Here is a 19,659-nt window from a genome sequence, read left to right as displayed (position 1 = left end):
CAGGAGTCGGAAGAGAGATGAAAACCCATGCTGTGTGTTGCAGCTTTAAAGGGTCTGGTGATTGAGGGAGCCTGTGGCAGTGAATTGGGTGGAGCTGCTGGGTGGGGTCTGTGAAAGCGGGGAGAAACCAAACGAATAAAGAAAACCTCCCCCCCCTCAACATCGAATGCCGTGAGGGGGCATTTCGGTAAAAGGGTGTGGTTTAGAGATTCCCCACGCTCCCCAACTCTTTCAGACCGGCTCCTTTCGAGATGATTCAAGTCGAGTAAACTTGGGCTCTAGACAGTGCCCGTTTCCCCTAACTCCCCTGAGGAGGAGGCTGGTGTCCTTTATTTCCGTTCAGACCCCACCCAGACGGTTTTGGCCCCACGCGGGGAGGAGACGATGGCTTCTGAGGCGCTGAAGCCTGAAGTAAGTCTCTTTCGTTTTGCCCACCTACCCGTTCCCCTTCCTTTTGCTATCCTCACAGGGTTTATCGCTGGGCAGCAAAGGAACCACCTTGAACAAAGGAAGAAGACGTCCGAGGAAGACAGGGAGGGTGGAACTGAGTAGGTGAGGGTAAGAGGGGGAGCCGAGCCGCGGGCACCGCCGGGCAGCCGCGCTCTGAGTGCGAAGGTTGTGTGGTTGCAGACGCCACTTTTCTTCCTGTCACTCGAGCCTTGACTTACAGTCCTCCAGGTTCGTCTCCCTCCTTTGCTCTCTTTCCCCTCGGCCAGTCTTTTGTAACACTCCAGCTTCCGGGTCTGTTTGTTTAAAGCCTCTGCTGTGAGCTGGGAGGTCTCCATCTTGTCTGGCCTTCTTAAAGAGACAGTGCATTAGTTCCACTGAAGGAACCCTGTACTGGAAATTCTATTTCAAGAAGGATGGTAGCCACTCACCGTACTATGACGCTAAGTGTGTTGGGGGCGGGAGGAGGAGGGGGGAGTTTATGGACAAGTCAGACTTTTCTTCTTTTCACAAGACTGGTTTTAATATCCATATTATTCTCAGGAGGCACACACAGGACAGTGTTGCCCTTCCTTTGCACATTAATCATTGAATCAGTTGTCTCCTCAATTTTAGTGAGGGGAAAATTGCCATTTCCTAAGGGGTTGCCATGACAATTCACATAGGTTGAACAAATATGCTGATTCTATTAATATTTGAGTTTCAGATTTATTCCCTTTGGCTAATTCTGCTACTGAGTGGTGCCTCCTACAGTACGTATAGGGTTCTCTTTTTTTAAAATTTTTTATTAGCTAATCACCGTGAGGTACAGTTATAGACTTACAAACTTTTGTGCATGCATTTCAGTCTTACAATGATCAAGAACCTATCCCTCCACCAGTGCCCATTTTTCATCACCAGTGCTCCCAGCATCCCTCCCACCATCCCCACCTTGTCCCCTCCACCGTACCCCGCCTCTGTGGCAGGGCATTCCGTTTTGCTCTCTCTCTCTCTCTCTCTCTCTCTCTCTCTCTCTCTCTCTCTCTATTTGGGTGTTGTGGTTTGTAATAGAGGTATTAAGTGGCCATCATGTTTGGTCTATAGACTGTTCTTAACTGGTTGCTGACTAAGGTTTTCCCCTAAGATATGAAAATGAAATTTATTTTCACATTTATAGAGTATTTCTCATTTGAAAGGCTCAATGGTTTACATTCATTGACTTTCTTTTAATTCTAATCATACACATGATAAAGCCTGGCAGATTCAGCTGATTCATTTGCTCAAGTTAAATGATCTGAAAAAATAGGGAAGCAAAATGCTTCACCAGGAAAGTTTAGGCCACCTTGGCTAATATGTTATTCTCATGCCTAACATGTTGTTCTCGGGCCTATGTCCTCCAGTTTGGAAGTTTGTGTTAGTAAGGATGGCTTCAACCAATAGTTGTCTTCTGTTAAATAAAGAAGTTATGGGGCCGAAGCAATAGCACAGTGGATAGGGCATTTACCTTGCACACAGCCGACCTGGGTTCAATTCACAACATCCCATATGGCCCCCTGAGCACTGCCAGGGGTAATTCCTGAGTGCAGAGCCAGGTATGACCCAAAAAGAAAAAAAAACAAGTTATTAACAGGGTTAGGGGTGGGGAGAGAGCAATTGTGCAGCAGGTAGGGCTCTTGGGTTGCACATGGCCCACCTAAATTCAGTCCCTAGCATCCCATACATCCTGAGCCCACCAGGAGTGATCCCTGAGCACTGAGCTGTGAGTAATCTCTGATCATTTCCTAAAAACCAAACAAACAAATAAAGAAAATGACTGGTATGGCCAATTCTTGTTTGAAGACTTCATATAAATTATCTCCCATTTTTCTCTCTCTCATGTTTTATTTAGGAAACACAACAGGAAGGGATGCAACCTGATGATCATAAAGAGGAAAAGATTTGTTTGAAGTTTTAGGGCTAGTATTTCACTCTTTTCTGATGTAATGAAATAGATGTTTACACTTCAGCTGTCTCTGATATTAAATACAAGGAACAGAACATCTCACCTCTTTAATCTACTGGATGCATTGCATCTCCAGTGCCAACTCCCTGGCCTGAATTCTCAACAAAAAAAGAAACATTACTTTGACCAAAACTCTTCTGGTAACTTTTATTACTAAAAGTAGAGTCTTGACTCAGAGTAAATAAATATTTGTATATGTCAGTCTCACTGAACTCTGCCATCATACCCTGACATGGAGAATGGGAGAAGAATTCTGTTGCTGATTACTCAGTCTCCTGCATTTGATATGCAATGTTAAGTAAGGTTGTGCTTTCATTATAAATTGCTTTATGTTCATTTAGTTTTCTTAAAAAACTTTTATTTACAAAGTTATTGACAGTTCAGTTTAAGGCATATAATATTTCAACACCAATCCCACCACTAGTGTCAATTTCACTCCACCAATATTTCCATATTCTCTTCCCATCCCAACCCCCACTCCAACCCCACCTGTCAACAGGCACATAACAAATTTTCAGTGGTTCCAGCTTAGATCTCATGTTTTCAGTTTTGAATAGTCTGTATTTTGGTTATGTGACAAGACAACTCACCCATATCACCAGTATAAATAAAGCCCTGATGCCTGTTGACTTTTAGTTCTCTTCTTGCCAGCTTGATTTCTTTCCTTATCTGCCCTCCTCTCCAAACATTGGGGTCAAAGGTGATGTAGCATCTCCCCTTTTACTATAATACTTTTTCTCATCCAGTATTCTGAATATCACAGTTAAGTGCGATCATCCTGTGTTTATCTTTATTCTTCTGGATAACTTCACTCAATATGTTATCTTCCAGTTACAACCAGGTTGCAAAAAATTGCACGATTTGATCATTCCTTGCAACTACATAGTATTCCATTGCATATGTATACCACAACTTCATAGTCTGTCATTGGGAACCTAAGTTGATTTTATACCTTAGTTATTATACTGAGTGCTACAATGAATAATGGTATGCATGTCTTTTTTGAGAGAGATTTTTATGCCCAAAAGGTAGATGCCCCAAAGTGGTATTGTTGGGACATATGGTAGTTCAATACTAAGTTTACTGAGAACTCTCCATACTGTTTTCCACAGGGTTTGTACCAGAGAGCATTTCTACCAGCAGTGGGATGAGAGTTCCTTGTACACTACATCCATGCCAACACAGATTGTTCCTACTATTTTTGATATGTGCCATTCTCACTGGTGTGAGATGGTATCTCATTGTTGTCTTGTCTGGATTTCTCTGATGATAAGTGATGCTGAGCATTTTTCATGTACCTACTGGCCATACACCTGTCTTCCTCTCAGAAATGTTTATTGTTTCCTCTCCCCATTTATTGATAGTGTTTTTAATTTGTTGTTGTTGTTGATCTTTGTGAGTACTTTATATATCTTGGATATATCCTGGATATAACTTTATTTGAGTTGTTGAACACAAATATTTGTCCCATTCAGTTAACTGACTTTAGCTTTAGCCCATGTTTTTTTTTCAATTGCCATGCAGAAGCTCTTTTATTTTATATAGTCTGATTTGTTTATTTTTCACTATATTGCCTTTGCCAGTGGTATCAGATTATTGAAGATACTGAAGGTACTTTTGTGATCCTAATGTTGAAGTGTTCTGCTTATGTTTTCCTCAATGTAGTTTATTATTTCTGATGAGATCAAGGTCTTTGATATACTTTGAACTGACTTTCATTTGAGGTATAAGATATGGATCTAGTTTTAATTTCTTACATGTAGCTATCCAGTTTTCCCAGCACCATTTGTTGATGAGGCTGTCATTACTCTATTTCATATTCTCAGTTCCTTATCAAAAAATTAACTGCCCATATATATGGAGTTTTTGTCATGGGGTGTTTGATTCTGACCCATGGTCAGAGAGACTATCTTTATTCCAGTACTGTGCAAGTTTGATCACTATAGCTTTATAATACAGTTCCAAATTAGGTAATGAAATACCTTCCACTTTCTTCTTGTTCAGTGTGTCTTTGACTACTCATGATCTTTTCTGTTTACATGCAAACTTTCTTTGTATATTGACTTTTCTAGAATCTTGAAGAATGTCACCTGGATTTGGATAGAAATTGCATTGAATCTATATATAGCTAGTTTAAGTAGGCTCTTTGATTGCTTTCTCTGATAATTCAATTTTTTATTTATTTTTTATTTTTTTAAAAATTTATTTATTTTTAATTAGAGAATCACCGTGAGGGTACAGTTACAGATTTATACACTTTTGTGCTTATACTTCCCTCATACAAAGTTTGGGAACCCATCCCTTCACCAGTGCCCATTCTCCACCATCCGTAAACCCAGTGTCCCTCCCACCCTCCCCAATCCCATCTCCCCCCCACCCCACCCTGCCACTGTGGCAAGGCATTCCCTTCTGTTTTCTCTCTCTAATTAGCTGTTGTGGTTTGCAATAAAGGTGTTGAGTGGCCACTGTGCTCAGTCTCTAGCCCTCATTCAGCCCGCAACTCCCTTCCCCCACATGGCCTTCGACTACAATGTAGTTGGTGATCGCTTCTCTGAGTTGACCTTTCCCCGGAACGTGAGGCCAGCCTCGAAGCCATGGAGTCAACCTCCTGGTACTTATTTCTACAGTTCTTGGGTGTTAGTCTCCCACTCTGTTATTCTATATACCATAGATGAGTGCAATCTTTCTATGTCTGTCTCTCTCTTTCTGACTCATTTCACTCAGCATGAAACTTTTCATGCCCATCTACTTGACTACAAAATTCTTGACCTCCTTTTTTCTAACAGCTGCATAGTATTCCATTGTATAGATGTACCAAAGTTTCCTCAACCAGTCATCCGTTCTGGGGCATTCGGGTTTTTTCCAGATTCTGGCTATTGTAAACAGTGCTGCGATGAACATACATGTGCAGATGTTGTTTCGATTGTACTTTTTTGCCTCTCTGGGATATATTCCCAGCAGTGGTATTGCTGGGTCAAATGGGAATTCAATATCTAATTTTTTGAGAGTCGTCCAAATTGTTTTCCAGAAGGGCTGAACCAGTCGGCATTCCCACCAGCAGTGAAGAAGGGTCCCTTTCTCCCCACATCCTCTCCAACAGCGGTTGCTTTTGTTCTTTTGGATGTGTGCTAGTCTCTGTGGTGTGAGGTGGTATCTCATGGTTGTTTTGATCTGCATCTCTCTGATGATTAGTGATGTAGAGCACTTTTTCATGTGCCTTTTGGCCATTCGTATTTCTTCCTTGGTAAAGTTTCTGTTCATTTCTTTGCCCCATTTTTTGATGGGGTTGGATGTTTTCTTCTTGTAGAGTTCAACCAGTGCTTTATATACCATTGATATCAACCCCTTATCTGATGGGTATTGTGTAAATATCCTTTCCCATTCTGTGGATAGTCTTTGTATTCTGGTCACTGTATCTCTTGCGGTGCAGAAGCTTTTTAGTTTAATGTAGTCCCATTTGTTGATCTCTGTTTTTACTAGATTGCTTAGTTCCGTGTCACCTTTGAAGATACCTTTATCTTCAATATCGTGGAGGGTTTCGCCGACCTTGTCTTCAATGTACCTTATGGTTTGTGGTCTAATGTTGAGGTCTTTAATCCATTTTGATCTGACTTTTGTGCATGGTGTCAGGTCAAGGTCTAAACCCATTTTTTTGCATGTGGTTGTCTAGTTGTGCCAGCACCATTTGTTAAAGAGGCTTTCCTTGCTCCACTTCACATCTCTTGCTCCCTTATCAAAGATTAGATGGTCATACATTTGGGGTTGTGTGTAGGGATATTCCACCCTGTTCCATTGGTCTACGGCTCTGCCTTTGTTCTAGTACCATGCTGTTTTAATTGTTACTGCTTTGTAGTAAAGTTTGAGGTTGGGGATGGTGATGCCTCCCATCATCTTTTTCCCAAGAATTGTTTTAGCTATCCTTGGACGTTTGTTATTCCATATGAATTTTAGGATTGCTTGATCCATTTCTTTGAAGAATGTCATGGGTATACTTATAGGGATTGCATTGAATCTGTATAATGCTTTAGGGAGTATTGCCATTTTGACAACATTGATTCTCCCTATCCACGAGCAGGGTATATGTTTCCATTTCCTCATGTCCTCTTTGATTTCATGGAGTAGCGTTATGTAGTTTTCTTTGTAAAGGTCTTTTACTTCCTTGGTTAAGCTGATTCCGAGGTACCTGATTTTCTGGGGCACGATTGTGAATGGGATTGCTTTTTTCATGTCCCTTTCCTCTGCCTCATTGTTTGCATATATGAAGGCCATGGATTTTTGGGTATTGATTTTGTAGCCTGCAACTTTACTGTATAAGTCTATTGTTTCTAAGAGTTTCTTAGTAGAGGTTTTAGGCTTCTCTAGATATAGTATCATGTCGTCTGCAAATAGTGAGAGTTTGATTTCTTCCCTTCCTATCTGGATGCCCTTAATCTCTTTTTCTTGTCTAATAGCTATCGCAAGTACTTCCAGTACTATATTGAAGAGGAGTGGTGAGAGTGGGCATCCTTGTCTTGTGCCTGATCTCAGAGGAAAGGCCCTTAGTTTTTCCCCGTTGAGGATAATGCTTGCCGTAGGCTTGTGATAGATGGCTTCGACTATCTTGAGGAAAGTTCCTCCAAACCCCATTTTGGCGAGGGTTTTCATCATGAAAGGATGTTGGATCTTGTCAAATGCTTTCTCTGCATCTATTGATATCATCATATGGTTTTTGATAATTCAATTTTTTAAACTCCATCACTATAGTGGGTTTATTAGCATTCCAATCTCAGTAACTGATTACACAGCTATCTCCACTTGCCAACACTGAACATAGATCCATACTTTGGAAATGAGTTAATGGGATGATTTTCACTAGATGGGATACTGCAAGAGGGATACCATATCTTTGAAACTCTGTCAATAGCATAAAAATAATAAGTTTTAGGGGTCAAGAGATTGTACAGGAGGAAAGATTGCATGGTCATGACTGTGGTTCAAATCCTTGGCATCACAGATGGTCCCTTGAGGACCGTCATGGGCTATTTAAAGCAGAGAGGCAGAAATAACCCCTGAGCACTGCCAGGTATGGCCTCAATCCCATCCTCTGTCCCCCCTCACTGTAATCAAGTAAGAATTATAAAATGTGAGTAGATCTGGAACATTTTTGTTTGTCAATATGTTCTATTTTTTATGTATGTAATTTCTTCTGCTCCCCAAACCAACTTTAGCATTACTTTCTGGACCTGTCATATTCACCCATTTCTACCATGGCATTCTCTTTACAAAACAATATTAACAAGTCAATTATGGTGGGGTTTTATTGGAGGGCTGTAAAAATAATGAATGGCCATAATGGCATATTGGATGTCAATTTGCTTTGTGATTCTTACACTCTTTTCAAAATAATATAAAGCAGAAAAAGGATGATTTTTTGACAATTAAAATTGAAGAATATATTTAAAACATAAAACTTAGAGAGTTCTTTTTTTCTTATTCTCAACCCATCTCACTTCTGCTAACAGGCAGAATTTCTAGTTCTCTTTCATGAAGGCAGGATTAAAGCACAGATTTTGCCAAGATGCTTTCCAGAGGAACAGCTTTCTCTTCTTAGGAGGTGTCATAGGTTCTCCTACCTGATCTGTGCGTGAGTCTCTCATGGTTATGAGATTTTTAATTTTTTTATTAGTAAATCACCGTGAGATACTGTTACATACTTACAAATGCTCGTGTTTGCATTTCAGTCATACAATGATCGGCCACCCATCCCTCTAGCAGTGCCCATTCTCCACCACCAATGATCCCAGTATTCCTTCCACCCCCCCACCTCCTTCCCCTCCCCATCCCACCTCTGTGGCAGGGCATTCCCCTTTGTTTTCTCTCCTTTAGTGTATTGTGGTTTGCAATAAAGGTATTGATTGGCCATCCTGTTCGGTCTATAGTCCATTTTCAGCAGTTTCCAACCCGAGCGGGTCCTCCTAGCACCCTTTACTTGGTGTTCCCTTCTCTGTCTGAGCTGCCATATTCATGTTTTTTTGTACAGAGGAATGCCAAAATATATTTTGAATTATCTTTGTAGCTTGCCACTTAGCTGTATGGGTTTATTGTTTGTAGGAAAAATTTTTTTGCTTATTTTTTGGATCACATTTGGCAATGCTCATAGGTTACTCCTGGCTCTGTGCTCAGCAATTACTTCTGGTGGTGCTCAGGGGACCATACGGGATGCTGAGGATTGAACCTGGGTTGACTGTGTGCAAGGCAAACACCCTACCCACTGTACTATTGCTTTGGCCCTGTAGGAGCTTTTTGGTGGACTCGTTGGATCTCCTATGTATATCATCATGTGGTCTGAAAAGGGTGATAATTTGAATTCTTCTTTTCCAATTTGGACCCCTTTGAAATACTTTTCTTGCCTGACTCCTGTAGCAGGACTTCTAATACTATGTTTAATAGAAGTGAAGAGAGTGGACATTCTTGTCTTGTACCTGATCTCAGAGGGAATTCGTTCACTTTTTCAGGATGATACTGGCAGTGTGTTTGTTACAAATGGTGATTTTTATCTTAAGTAGGGTTTTCAACATTTTGTTGAAGGCTTTTATCATAAATGATATTGGATCTTGTCATTGACTTTCTCTTTATCAATTAATTTGATCATATGATTTTGATCTTTTCTTTTATTAATGTGGGGTATTACATTTATTGATTTTCATTTGTTTGAACCATCCTTGCATCATAGGAATGAATACCAATTGGTCAGACTGTAAGATTTTTTTGCTATATTGTTAGATTTATTTCGCTTAGATTTTAAGGATTTTTTTTGTTTGTTTTTGGGTCATACCCGGCGATGCACAGGGGTTACTCCTGGCTCATGCACTCAGGTATCACTCGTGGCGGTGCTCGGGGGACCATATGGGATGCTGGGATTCGAACCCGGGTCGGCTGCATGCAAGGCAAACATCCTACCCGCTGTGCTATTGATCCAGCACCTTGTTAAGGAATTTTGCATTGATATATATCAGGGAGATTGATCTGATGTTTTCTTTTCAAGAAGTGTCCCTGTCTGCTTTGGACATTATTTAAATGTTAGCTGCTTCTTTTTTAATTGAATCACTATGAGACACACAGTTACAAAGAGTTACAAAGTTATTCATGATCAGGTTTCAGTCATACAATGTTCCAACACCCATTGCTCCACCAGTGAATCTTTCTCACAAGCAATGTTCAAGTATCCTTCCTACTAACACCCCTCACACACTTTTCTTCTCTCTCTCTCTCTCCATTTGGGCATTATGCTTTGCAATACAGACACTGACAGGCGGTCATGCTTGGTCCGTTACCTACGTTCAGCATGCAGCTGCCATCCCAAGCAAATATTTCCAGTCATCATTGTCATAGTAGTTCTTTCTCTATCCTGACTGCTGTCTCCACCAACACTTGAGGCAGGCTTCCAACCATGTACCAATCTTCCTGGCCCAAGTTCCTATTGTCCTTGTCTATTGGTCTCTATTTTGTGCTTTTATATATCCCACATATGAGTGAATCATTCTATGTCTGTCCCTCTCTTTCTGACTCATTTCACTTAGCATGATACTCTTTATGTCTATCTGCTTATAAGCAAATTTCATGATTTCATTTTTTCTTCTCACAGCTGCGTAGTATTCCATAGTGTAGATGTACCATGGTTTCTTTAATCAATCATCTGTTCTCAGACACTTGGCTTGTTTCTAGATTCTGGCTATACTGAAAAGTACTGCAATGAACATAGAAGTGCAGATAGCACTTCTGCTGTGTGTTTTTGGGCCCCCTAGGTATATTCCCAGAAGTGGTATTGCTGGGTAGTGTGGGAACTCAATTTCTGGCTTTTTGAGGAATGCCAATGTTGTTTTTTCTAAATGGCTGGACCCAATGAATGAGAGGCCCTTTCTCCTGACATCATGCCAGCATTGGTTGTTCTTGTTCTTTTTTTTTTTTGCTTTTTGGGTCACACCCAGCGATGCTCAGGGGATACTCCTGGCTTTGCACTCAGGAGTTATTCCTGGCAGTGCTTGGGGGGACCATATGGGATGCCGGGGATTGAACCCGGGTCGGCCGCATGCAAGGCAAATGCCCTACCCGCTGTGCTATCGCTCCGGCCCCTGTTCTTGTTCTTTTTTATATGTGTCCATCTAAGTGGTGTGAGATAATATCTCACTGCTGTTTTGATTTACATCTTCCTGATGGTTAGAGATGCAGAGAATTTTTTCATGAGCATTTTGGCCATTTGTATTTCTTCTTTGAGAAATTTTCTGTTCATTTCTTGTCCCCATTTCTTGATAAGGTTGGATTTTTTTGGTAAACTTTTCCCAGTGCCTTATCACTTGTATCACTTGTCTTCCCATTGATCTTCGATTTGCTCAAGCAGGCACCAGTAACGCCTCCATTTGTCCCTGTCGCGTGCTAGTGTAGCCCAATGGTATCTGCGCACTCCAGGAACAGGAAGAGCCTCAAACTTTTCCCAGTGCCTTATATATCTTGTTTATTAACCTCTTATCAGATGGGTATTGGGTGAATATTTTTCCCAATCTGTGGGCTATCTTTGTATCTTTGTCACTGTTTCTTTTTAGATGCAGAAACTTTATTTTTTTAAGAAATATTTTATTGAACCACCGTGAAAAAAAGAAAAAAAATACAAAGCTTTCTGGTTTAAGTCACAGTCAAATACTGATTAAACCCCCATCCCTTCACCAGTGCACCCGTTCCACCACCAAGAACCCCAATACACCACCCTCCCACCCCACCCCCCATCTAAGTAGCTAATGATATTCCCATTATTCTCTATATACCTTGAGTACATTCCATATTTCCATACAGAACTCACTATTATTGATTGGAAATTTTCCCCAACAATCAGGCCTGCTGAATAGGCATCATCTAATAATTTCTTTTCATTGCTGAGAGTGAAGACTTTGAGTCTGCGCAGCCGCTATTGCAGCTGCGCGGTTTTGGGTTTCTAATATTTTAGCTCAGTTCACAGTCAAAATGGATGGCTGCAAGAATCCTCTCTGGTGCCAAAATGGGTTAGGAGACCTCAGGATCAGTCGATAGGCACAGAGGGTCTGCTTCTCGTGCTGCGGCTCCGGTTCATCTCTGGGCGGAAGGCACACCAGGAACGCCCCACCTCCCAGGACCACCTACAGGCTACATCACTAAAGAAAGTCCTACCTCCTGGTTGAGGGGTCTTAGAGGGTGGCTTTCACCATGTGGCTGCTGCCGCTGCCGCCATTTTTGCTCAGAAAAATGGGGTGGAGAGGGAAAAAAATCCCTCCCCGGGCTGCACGAGGTTGTAGCTCAGTTCACAGTCAAAATGGATGGCTGCAAGAATCCGCTCTGGTGCCAAAATGGGTTAGGATACCTAAGATGCAGAAACTTTTAAGTGTGTAGTAGTCCCATTTGTTTATCGTTGCTTCCACTTGCTTTGGTCAGTGGTGTTTCATCTTTGAAGATGCCTTTAACTTCAGTGTCATGGACGGTTCTGCTCACATTTTATTCCATGTATCTTATTAATTGAGGTCTGATATCAAGGTCCTTAATCTATTTTTCACCTGTATTTTGTGCCTGGCATTAGAAAGAGATATGAGTTCAATTTTTTGTTTTTGTTTTTGCATGTAGCTGCCCAGTTTTCCCAGCACTGTTTGTTGAAGAGGCTTTTCTTGCACCAGTTCATATTTCTTGCTTCTTTGCCTTGCATGCTTCTGACCCGGGTTTGATTTCTCTGCCCCTCTCGGAGAGCCTGGCAAGCTACCAAGAGTATATCGCCCACATGGCAGAGCCTGGCAAGCTACCTGTGGCGTATTCGATATGCCAAAAACAGTAACAACAAATCTCACGATGGAGACGTTACTGGTGCCCACTTGAGCAAATTGATGAGCAACGGGATGACAGTGATACAGTGTGATCAAAGATTAGGTGATCTTAGGGCTGGAGCGAGAGCACAGTAGGTAGGGCATTTGCCTTACACGCGGCTGACCCGGGTTCGATTCCCAGTATCCCATATAGTCCCCTAACCACCACCAGGAGTAATTCCTGAGTGCATGAGCCAAGAGTTACCCCTGTGCAATGCCAGGTGTGAGCCAAAAAGAAAAAAGAAATTAGGTGATTATGTATTTGAGGGTCGTTGTCAGGATATTCACTCTGTTCCATTGATCTGTGGGTCAGTTTTTATTCCAATATCGAACTATTTTAATGACTACCACTTTGTAGTGCAGTTTGAAGTTGGGGAAGATGATGCCTCCCATATTCTTTAACCCAAGGATTGCTTTAGCTATTTGTGGGTTGCTGTTGTTCCATATGAATTTGAGGAGTGATTGATCTATTTCTTTGAAAAATGTCATGGGTATTTTTATAGGGACTGCATTGAATCTGTATAGTGCTTTGAGTAATATTGGCATTTTGACAATGTCAATCCTTCAAATCCGTGATTAGGGGTTGAGTTTCTGGACCTGGGCGTTTGTTTTGGGGAAGGTTTCGATTACTGTTTCCATTTCCTTGATAGTGATAGGTCTTTCAGGTATTCCAAATCTTATTGGTTCATCTTTGGGAAATGATAGGAATCCAAAAATTTGTCCATTTCTTCTAGGGTCTCTTGTTCATGTCATACAGACTTTCAAAGTAATCTCTGATGATCTTTTGAATTCCTTTGGTTTCTGTTGTTATATTCCCCTTTTCATTTCTGATTAGGTTTATTAAGGTTCTCTCTTTGTGAGTCTTGCTAGTGGTTTATCATTCTTATTTTATTTTTTCAAAGAACAAGCTCTTGGTTTCATTGATCTTTGGATAATTTTCTGGGAAACCAGCTCATTGATTTCTGCTCTAAGTCTTATTATTTTTTCCTCCTGCCTGGTTTCAGCTACTTTTGTTGGTCATTTTCTAAGATCGTAAGCTCTGAACTCGAGTTTTTTATGTGGGCTCTTTCTTCCTTCCTGATAAATGCTTGAAGAGCTATAAAATTTCCCCTTAACACTGCTTTAACTATATCCTACAAGTCCTGGTAGCTTTTGTCTACATTCTCATTTTGTTTCCAGGAATCTTTTGATTTCTTCCTTGACTTCCTCTCTAACCCACTGGTTGTTCAACATTGAGCTGTTTAATTTTCAGTGTTTGATTTGAGTCTCTTTCTGTGCATCTTCTATCTTCGGTGCATCGTGATATGAAAAGGTATTTGATGAAATTTCTATCTTCTTGATTATATTGAGATAAGTTTTGTGGCCCAGCATATGGCATATCTTGGAAAATGTTCCATGTGCACAGGAAAAGAATGTGAATTCAGTTATGGGGTCATAGAAAGCCTTGTATACATCTACTAGCTCCCACTTTTCCATTTGTTCTTTCAGAGCCAGTACTTCCTTGCTGAGTTTTAGTCTTGTTGCTCTATCAAGAGGTGATGAGGCAGTGTTGAAGTATCTGACTACTATTGTGTTGCTACCAATGTCCCCCTTGAAGTCTGTTAGCAGTCGTTTTAAGTATTTTGCTGGACTCTCATTGGGTGTGTATATGTTTAGGAGTGTGATTTCTTCCTGATGTCTATATCTCTTGATTATTAAAAATGGCCTTTGCTGTCCCTTCTAATTTTTTCAGCCTGAAATTTATGTTCTTGGATACTAAAATGGCCACCCTGGGTTTTTTGAGGGATGTTTGCTTGAAGGATTGTTTTCCATCCTTTGACTTTGAGTCTGTGTTTTCTCTGACTGTTCAGGTGTGTTTCTTGTAGGCAGCAGAATGTTAGATTCAGTTTTTTAAAATCATTTTGCCACTCTGTCTCTTAGTTGTTGCATTTAGACCATTGACATTGAGAGAGATTATTGTCATGGGGTTTTTGCCATCTTTCTGTAGAGGTTTGTTGTGTTTGTGAGGTTTGTCTTGTCTTACAGTAGCCCATTCAGTCCTTCTTTTAAGTGGGTTTTGAGTCTATAGCGTTCCTAAGCTGTTAGTTTATCCATGAAATAGTGTATCATTTATTCTCTGAGGGAAAGTCTAGCTGGATAAAGTACTCTTGGTGAAGCGTTCATTTCATTGTGTTTTTTCACTATATCCCACCACTGTCTTCGGGGTCAGACGGTTTCCTTTGATAAGTATGTTGTAAATCTTAAGGATGCTTCTTTGTAAATTATTTCTTTATCTATGGTTTTTGTCATTCTGAATATGATAGGTCTTGGGTATTTTTATTTGGATTTCTTTTAGGTGGTACCCTTCAGACCTCCTGGTTCTGGGTGCAAGTGCACTAAATTCTCCAGCTAAAGCTCTGGGAATTTCTCAGTAATTATGGCTTTGACAGTTGTTTCTTCATCATGATTTTCTTCATATCCCTCTGGTAGCCCAATGATTCTTGGGTTTTTCTTGAATTCATTCAGATGTTCTCTTGTCATGTTACTTTATTTTGAGGCTGTTTTCCATCTTTTGCTATTGTCTGGAGAATCCCTGCACCTCATTCTGGAGCTCATTGATTCTGTCCTAAGCAGCACTTACTCTGTTCTTGCGGCCTTCTATTGAGTTTGTCATTTCACCTACCAGGTTTTTCAGATCTGTCATTCCCATCTGTTTTTATGTTTGTATTTTCCTCATTTCTGCTCTCATATCCTCCTGAATTTATTGGTAGTGTGTTCTGCTGTTACTTTGAGCTCCTTATGCATCCGTAACAGCTCCATTCGAAGTTCAAATATCAGAATGGTTCTATAGCTCATTTTTACTGGTTGGGTCATGTGGGCTAGTGTCTTCACTCACCAAGCCTGGTTTATTTCTGCATGCTTTACCATTGTGACCTTTACAGCTTGGCATCTTCTGTTCACCATTGCTTTTGTGTTTTGAGGGGGATGATAACTGGAATAGGAGCTTAATGTTGTTGGCGTGATCAGGCTATCCTAGAGAGAGTTACATATAAGAGGATAATTTTTGGTTTTTATAGAGCATTGTGGGGGAGCTCTCCGGAAGCCACACCCACTTGTCTTTTGACCAGTAATTTTAAGGATTAGGGCCTTCCAGTTTGCATCATTAGTTTGGAGCCATCTCCAGCTTGGAGCCCGCCATTCAAAAACTTCTGTGTCACATCTGTCTTTTGGTATGTAATGTTAGATTCATAAAAGGTGTTAGGACAGAGGATTCCTGTGTCTTTGAGAGCCCAGCAAGCTACCTAGAGTATCCCGCCCACAGGGCAGAGCCTGGCAAGCTACCCGTGTTGTATTCGATATGCCAAAAACAGTAACAAGTCTCACAATGGAGACGTTACTGGTACCTGCTCAAATAAATCGATGAGCAATGAGACGACAGTTCTACAGTGCTACAGTGCATCTCTTAACCAATTTATTTGAACACGTACTCTTTTTTCCCTCATGAGTTTACCTAAAGGCTTATCTATCTTGTTTATTTTTGAATAGCCATCTCATTGTTTCATTGATTGTTTGAATTGCTTTCTTGGTTTCCATGCTGTTGATAACCGCTCTAGTTTTTATTACTTCCTTCCGCTAATTTGTGGATTTGTTTGTTGTAACGTCTCCAGATTTTTGAGCTGCAAATATTTAAATTTTTAATTTGGAGTTTTTCTTCTTTCCCAATATAGACCTGCATGACTGTGGATTTACTCCTTTAGAACAGTTTTTCCTGTATCCCATAGATTCTGGTAGTTTGTGTCTTTATTCTCATTAGTTTCAAGGAATACTTTATAAATTTCTTCCTTAATTTCCTCTGCAATTCCATGGTTGCTTAGCAGTGGTTTGTTCCTCTTGCCAGTGTTGGAAGTTTTCCTCATCTTATTTCTGTGGTTAATATTTACTTTCAGGGCACTGTGGTCTGAAAAAGTAGTTTGTACAGTTCCTATATTTTTAAAGTATGTACATTTGAGTTATCCCCTAATACGTGATCTATTCTGGAAAATATTTCATGTTTTATTGCAGAAAACTGTGTATTCATGTTCAGGGGGTATGTAGAATCCTGTATATGTCCAACAATCTCAGTTCTTTCAGATCCTTGTTTAGGGATCATGAATTTTTACTAATATCTGTCAAATTGATCTTTCTTGTGGGGAAAATTATGTATTGAAGTCTACCACTATGATAGTGTTTCCATTAATGTATTTCTTTAGGTTCTTTTTAAAAGAAGTTATGTGAAGTTGGCTAAGCCTTCATTTGGTGCATAAATGTTGATGACAGTATCTTTTGATCAGTTATTTCCTTGGCCAATAAGTAGTGTCATCATTGTTTCTAATTACTTTCTTTTTTTTTTTGCTTTTTGGGTCACACCCAGCGATGCTCAGGGGTTACTCCTGGCTTTGCACTCAGGAATTACTCCTGGCGATGCTTGGGGGACCATATGGGATGCTGGGGATCGAACCCGGGTCGGCTGCGTGCAAGGCAAACGCCCTACCCACTGTGCTATCGCTCCGGCCCCTCTAATTACTTTCTTTATATTGAATGAAATTTGGTCTGATGTATGACTGTCCCAGATATTTTTCATCTTCCATTGGCTTGTATGATTGTTTTCCATCCTTTCACTTAAGTCTGTAAATATCCTAAGAGTTTACAAATGTGGCAAGAAATATCCTGAGAGTATCTTGTGGGCAGGAAATGGATGGATTTCCTTTCCTGATTCATCTAGCTATTCTTTGCTTTTTTATAAGGGATTTTGGTCCTTAAAAATTCAGACAGATTATTGACATAAAGGGATGTGTTGCTATTTTTGTAAATGTGTGTATGTGTGTGTGATCTAGTTGTTTTTGCAAGAGTCTTTTTTAAAATAAATGGCTTTTCATTAATTCTTATAGGGTTGGATTAATAGTTCCAAATACTACCAGCTCTTGTTTGTCTGAAAAGATTCTCATGTTTCTCCCAAGTCTAAATGATAGCTTTGCAGGGTGTTGAACTCTAAACTGGAAGTATTTTTTATTCAGTACTTTGGATGTGTCATTTCACTCCTTTCTGGCTTGGATGATGCAAGGTCTGTTGTGATTATTATGTTGTTTGCTTTATATTTGAGGGTTTTTTTTCTCTTGCTGCTTTAAGTAGTCTTTCTTTGTCTTTGGATATTATCTTTTTTCATTTCTATATATCTTGGCTTTCTTTTGTTTGAGTTTATTTTAGTTGGTACTTTTTGGGTCTCTTGAATCTGTGCTGTGCTTCTTTCAAGATATCAGGAAAGTTCTGTTATTATTTCTTTGACCAGCTCTTCTTCCCCTTTACTTTCCCCTGTCCTGATATCCTTATCATTCAAAGATTATTTCTCTTGATATTATCTATTAAAAATCTTACCTTCTTTTCCATTCATTTACTTTTTCCTTTCACTTCATTAATGATGATGGGTAGTATTTCATCTTCAGTATCAATGATATGGTCCTCTGCATGTTGGATTCTGTTTCTGTGACTTACTATTTCATTTTTTAACCACTCCAGTTCCATTTGTGTGGACTCTTTGATTCCTTGGATCAGTTCATCTTTAAGCTGGCTAAATTTTTCTTCCAGTGATTGATTTAGTTCCATGGCCATTGGATGGAGCATTTATTTGAGTTCTTCATTCATTAAGGCTTGAGAGTTTATTTGGGCTCTGTGATTTACCGGTATTTATATCCCTGTTTGCCAGAGCAGGAGAAATCCTTTGTTTCACCATTTCTCCTAATGATTTTTGTGGGTGCTATGATTTGAGTTTATGCCAGATATCTGAGGTCTGATCTAATTTTTTAAGTAAGCATTAATCTTTATAATCTATTAGTCTAACAATGTCTGTGCCCTTAGGACTTATCAGTGTGTAATATATCCACTTGTATACAATGGTTGGGACTGGAACGATACCACAGCGGGTAAGGCGTTTGCCTTGCACGTGGCTGACCCGGGTTCGATTCCTCTGTCCCTCTTGGAGAGCCCAGCAAGCTACTGAGAGTATCCCGCCTGCACGGCAAAGCCTGGTAAGCTACCCGTGGTATACTTGATATGCCAAAAACAGTAACTACAAGTTTCACAGTGGAGACATTACTGATGCCTGCTCGAGCAAATCAACGAACAGTGCTACAATACAATGGTTAAAATAGACATGTTTGGGAAATATATTACTCAAGAACCCTTGACATTGTTGGAAACAAAGAGGTGGTATTGCATGAATGAGTTACCTAATGTGTCTGTGTATTTTAGGGTTTGAGAGGGGTTCCCTTGGCCAAGGGGACCCAGGAAGAGGTCACAGTGCAGTAGTAGTGGGAGTGGAATGGTGACTTGAGTCTCTAAAGCACCTGAATGACAAAAGAGACCCACATCATCTTTTTGTGTCCTTATAGTCGTGCCCTGAGTTATAGAGGGGCTTGGGGTTGGGACTACCTTGGTCCAGGAGACCTAGGAAGAGGTCACAGATGAGGAAGGAGTTAAGAGGTGGAATGGGGATAGCGAGTTGATTAATTTCTGTTGTTTAAGTTACCCAGTTTTTAGTATTACATAGTGGCAGAATAGCAGATTGTAGACTCCAATATAGTATCCATATAAGGATATTTCTGAAGTACAGGTTTTTATTTTTCCAGGCATATGTTAAGAATTTTCAAAGGAGTCCAGAGGGAGTGCAAGGATTAAGGTGCTTGCCTTGCATGCAGTTCACCCTGATTTGATCTTCCCCACAATTTACAGGGCTAAATGTCTACCATGTTTATTATCTGTGACATTTACTCATAACAGGAGTCACATTAAGCCACCTGCTACTAATTAAACATGTTGTGGTCTTTTTATAGCACTGTTTTTGTTCATGCTATCCAGAATTTTATTTTACAATATATACTACCACACTTCAACCTTTTCTTTGATTCCATGCTTTTTGGTAAGCTCTTATGGAAATCATGATAACAATTCAGGTGTCATTTTCTTTGTCACTTTAGCTTCAGTTTGATGTGTAGGTAGTATTTAGATAACTGTGAAATGGTGGAGTACTTAATATAAGAAGGAAAAAGCATATAACTAAAGATAGGTTATGAGTATAAACATAAAGTGTGTTAGAAGGGTTGGAATAGGTTTAGTCAAGAGAAAGGTCAAAGAACTCTTCACCTTTGGTGGCAATATAGATGGTGAGAAAGTGCTTCTGGAGATGCAGCAAGGTAAACCTCTCTTTACTCCATAGAAAGGCTATAGTAACAACAAGTTTCACATGGAGACGTTATTGGTGCTAGTACTGGTGTATTGATATATTTATTTACAATTTTTATAATGCAGGTTGTCTAAGGAGGGGGATACAACATTCATTTATTCATTTTATGCATGTTCTGA

At 40.1% G+C, this 19,659-nt stretch overlaps 1 protein-coding gene across 1 annotated transcript in view; it reads left to right on the top strand.

Moving 5' to 3' along the window:
• Nucleotides 1–194: 194 nt before the first annotated feature.
• KLF8 (KLF transcription factor 8) overlaps nt 195–19,659 on the top strand; it is a 104,161-nt gene continuing 84,696 nt past the window's right edge. Inside the window, exon 1 of the mRNA XM_055121895.1 lies at nt 195–411. Within this exon, the coding sequence (XP_054977870.1) occupies nt 385–411 (27 nt within the window). The 5' untranslated portion in view covers nt 195–384. The remainder of the gene's footprint in view (nt 412–19,659) is intronic.

Source organism: Sorex araneus, chromosome X (assembly GCF_027595985.1).
Source record: "Sorex araneus isolate mSorAra2 chromosome X, mSorAra2.pri, whole genome shotgun sequence".
Lineage (NCBI taxonomy): Eukaryota > Metazoa > Chordata > Mammalia > Eulipotyphla > Soricidae > Sorex > Sorex araneus.
This window is presented reverse-complemented; position numbering and strand designations above follow the sequence as displayed.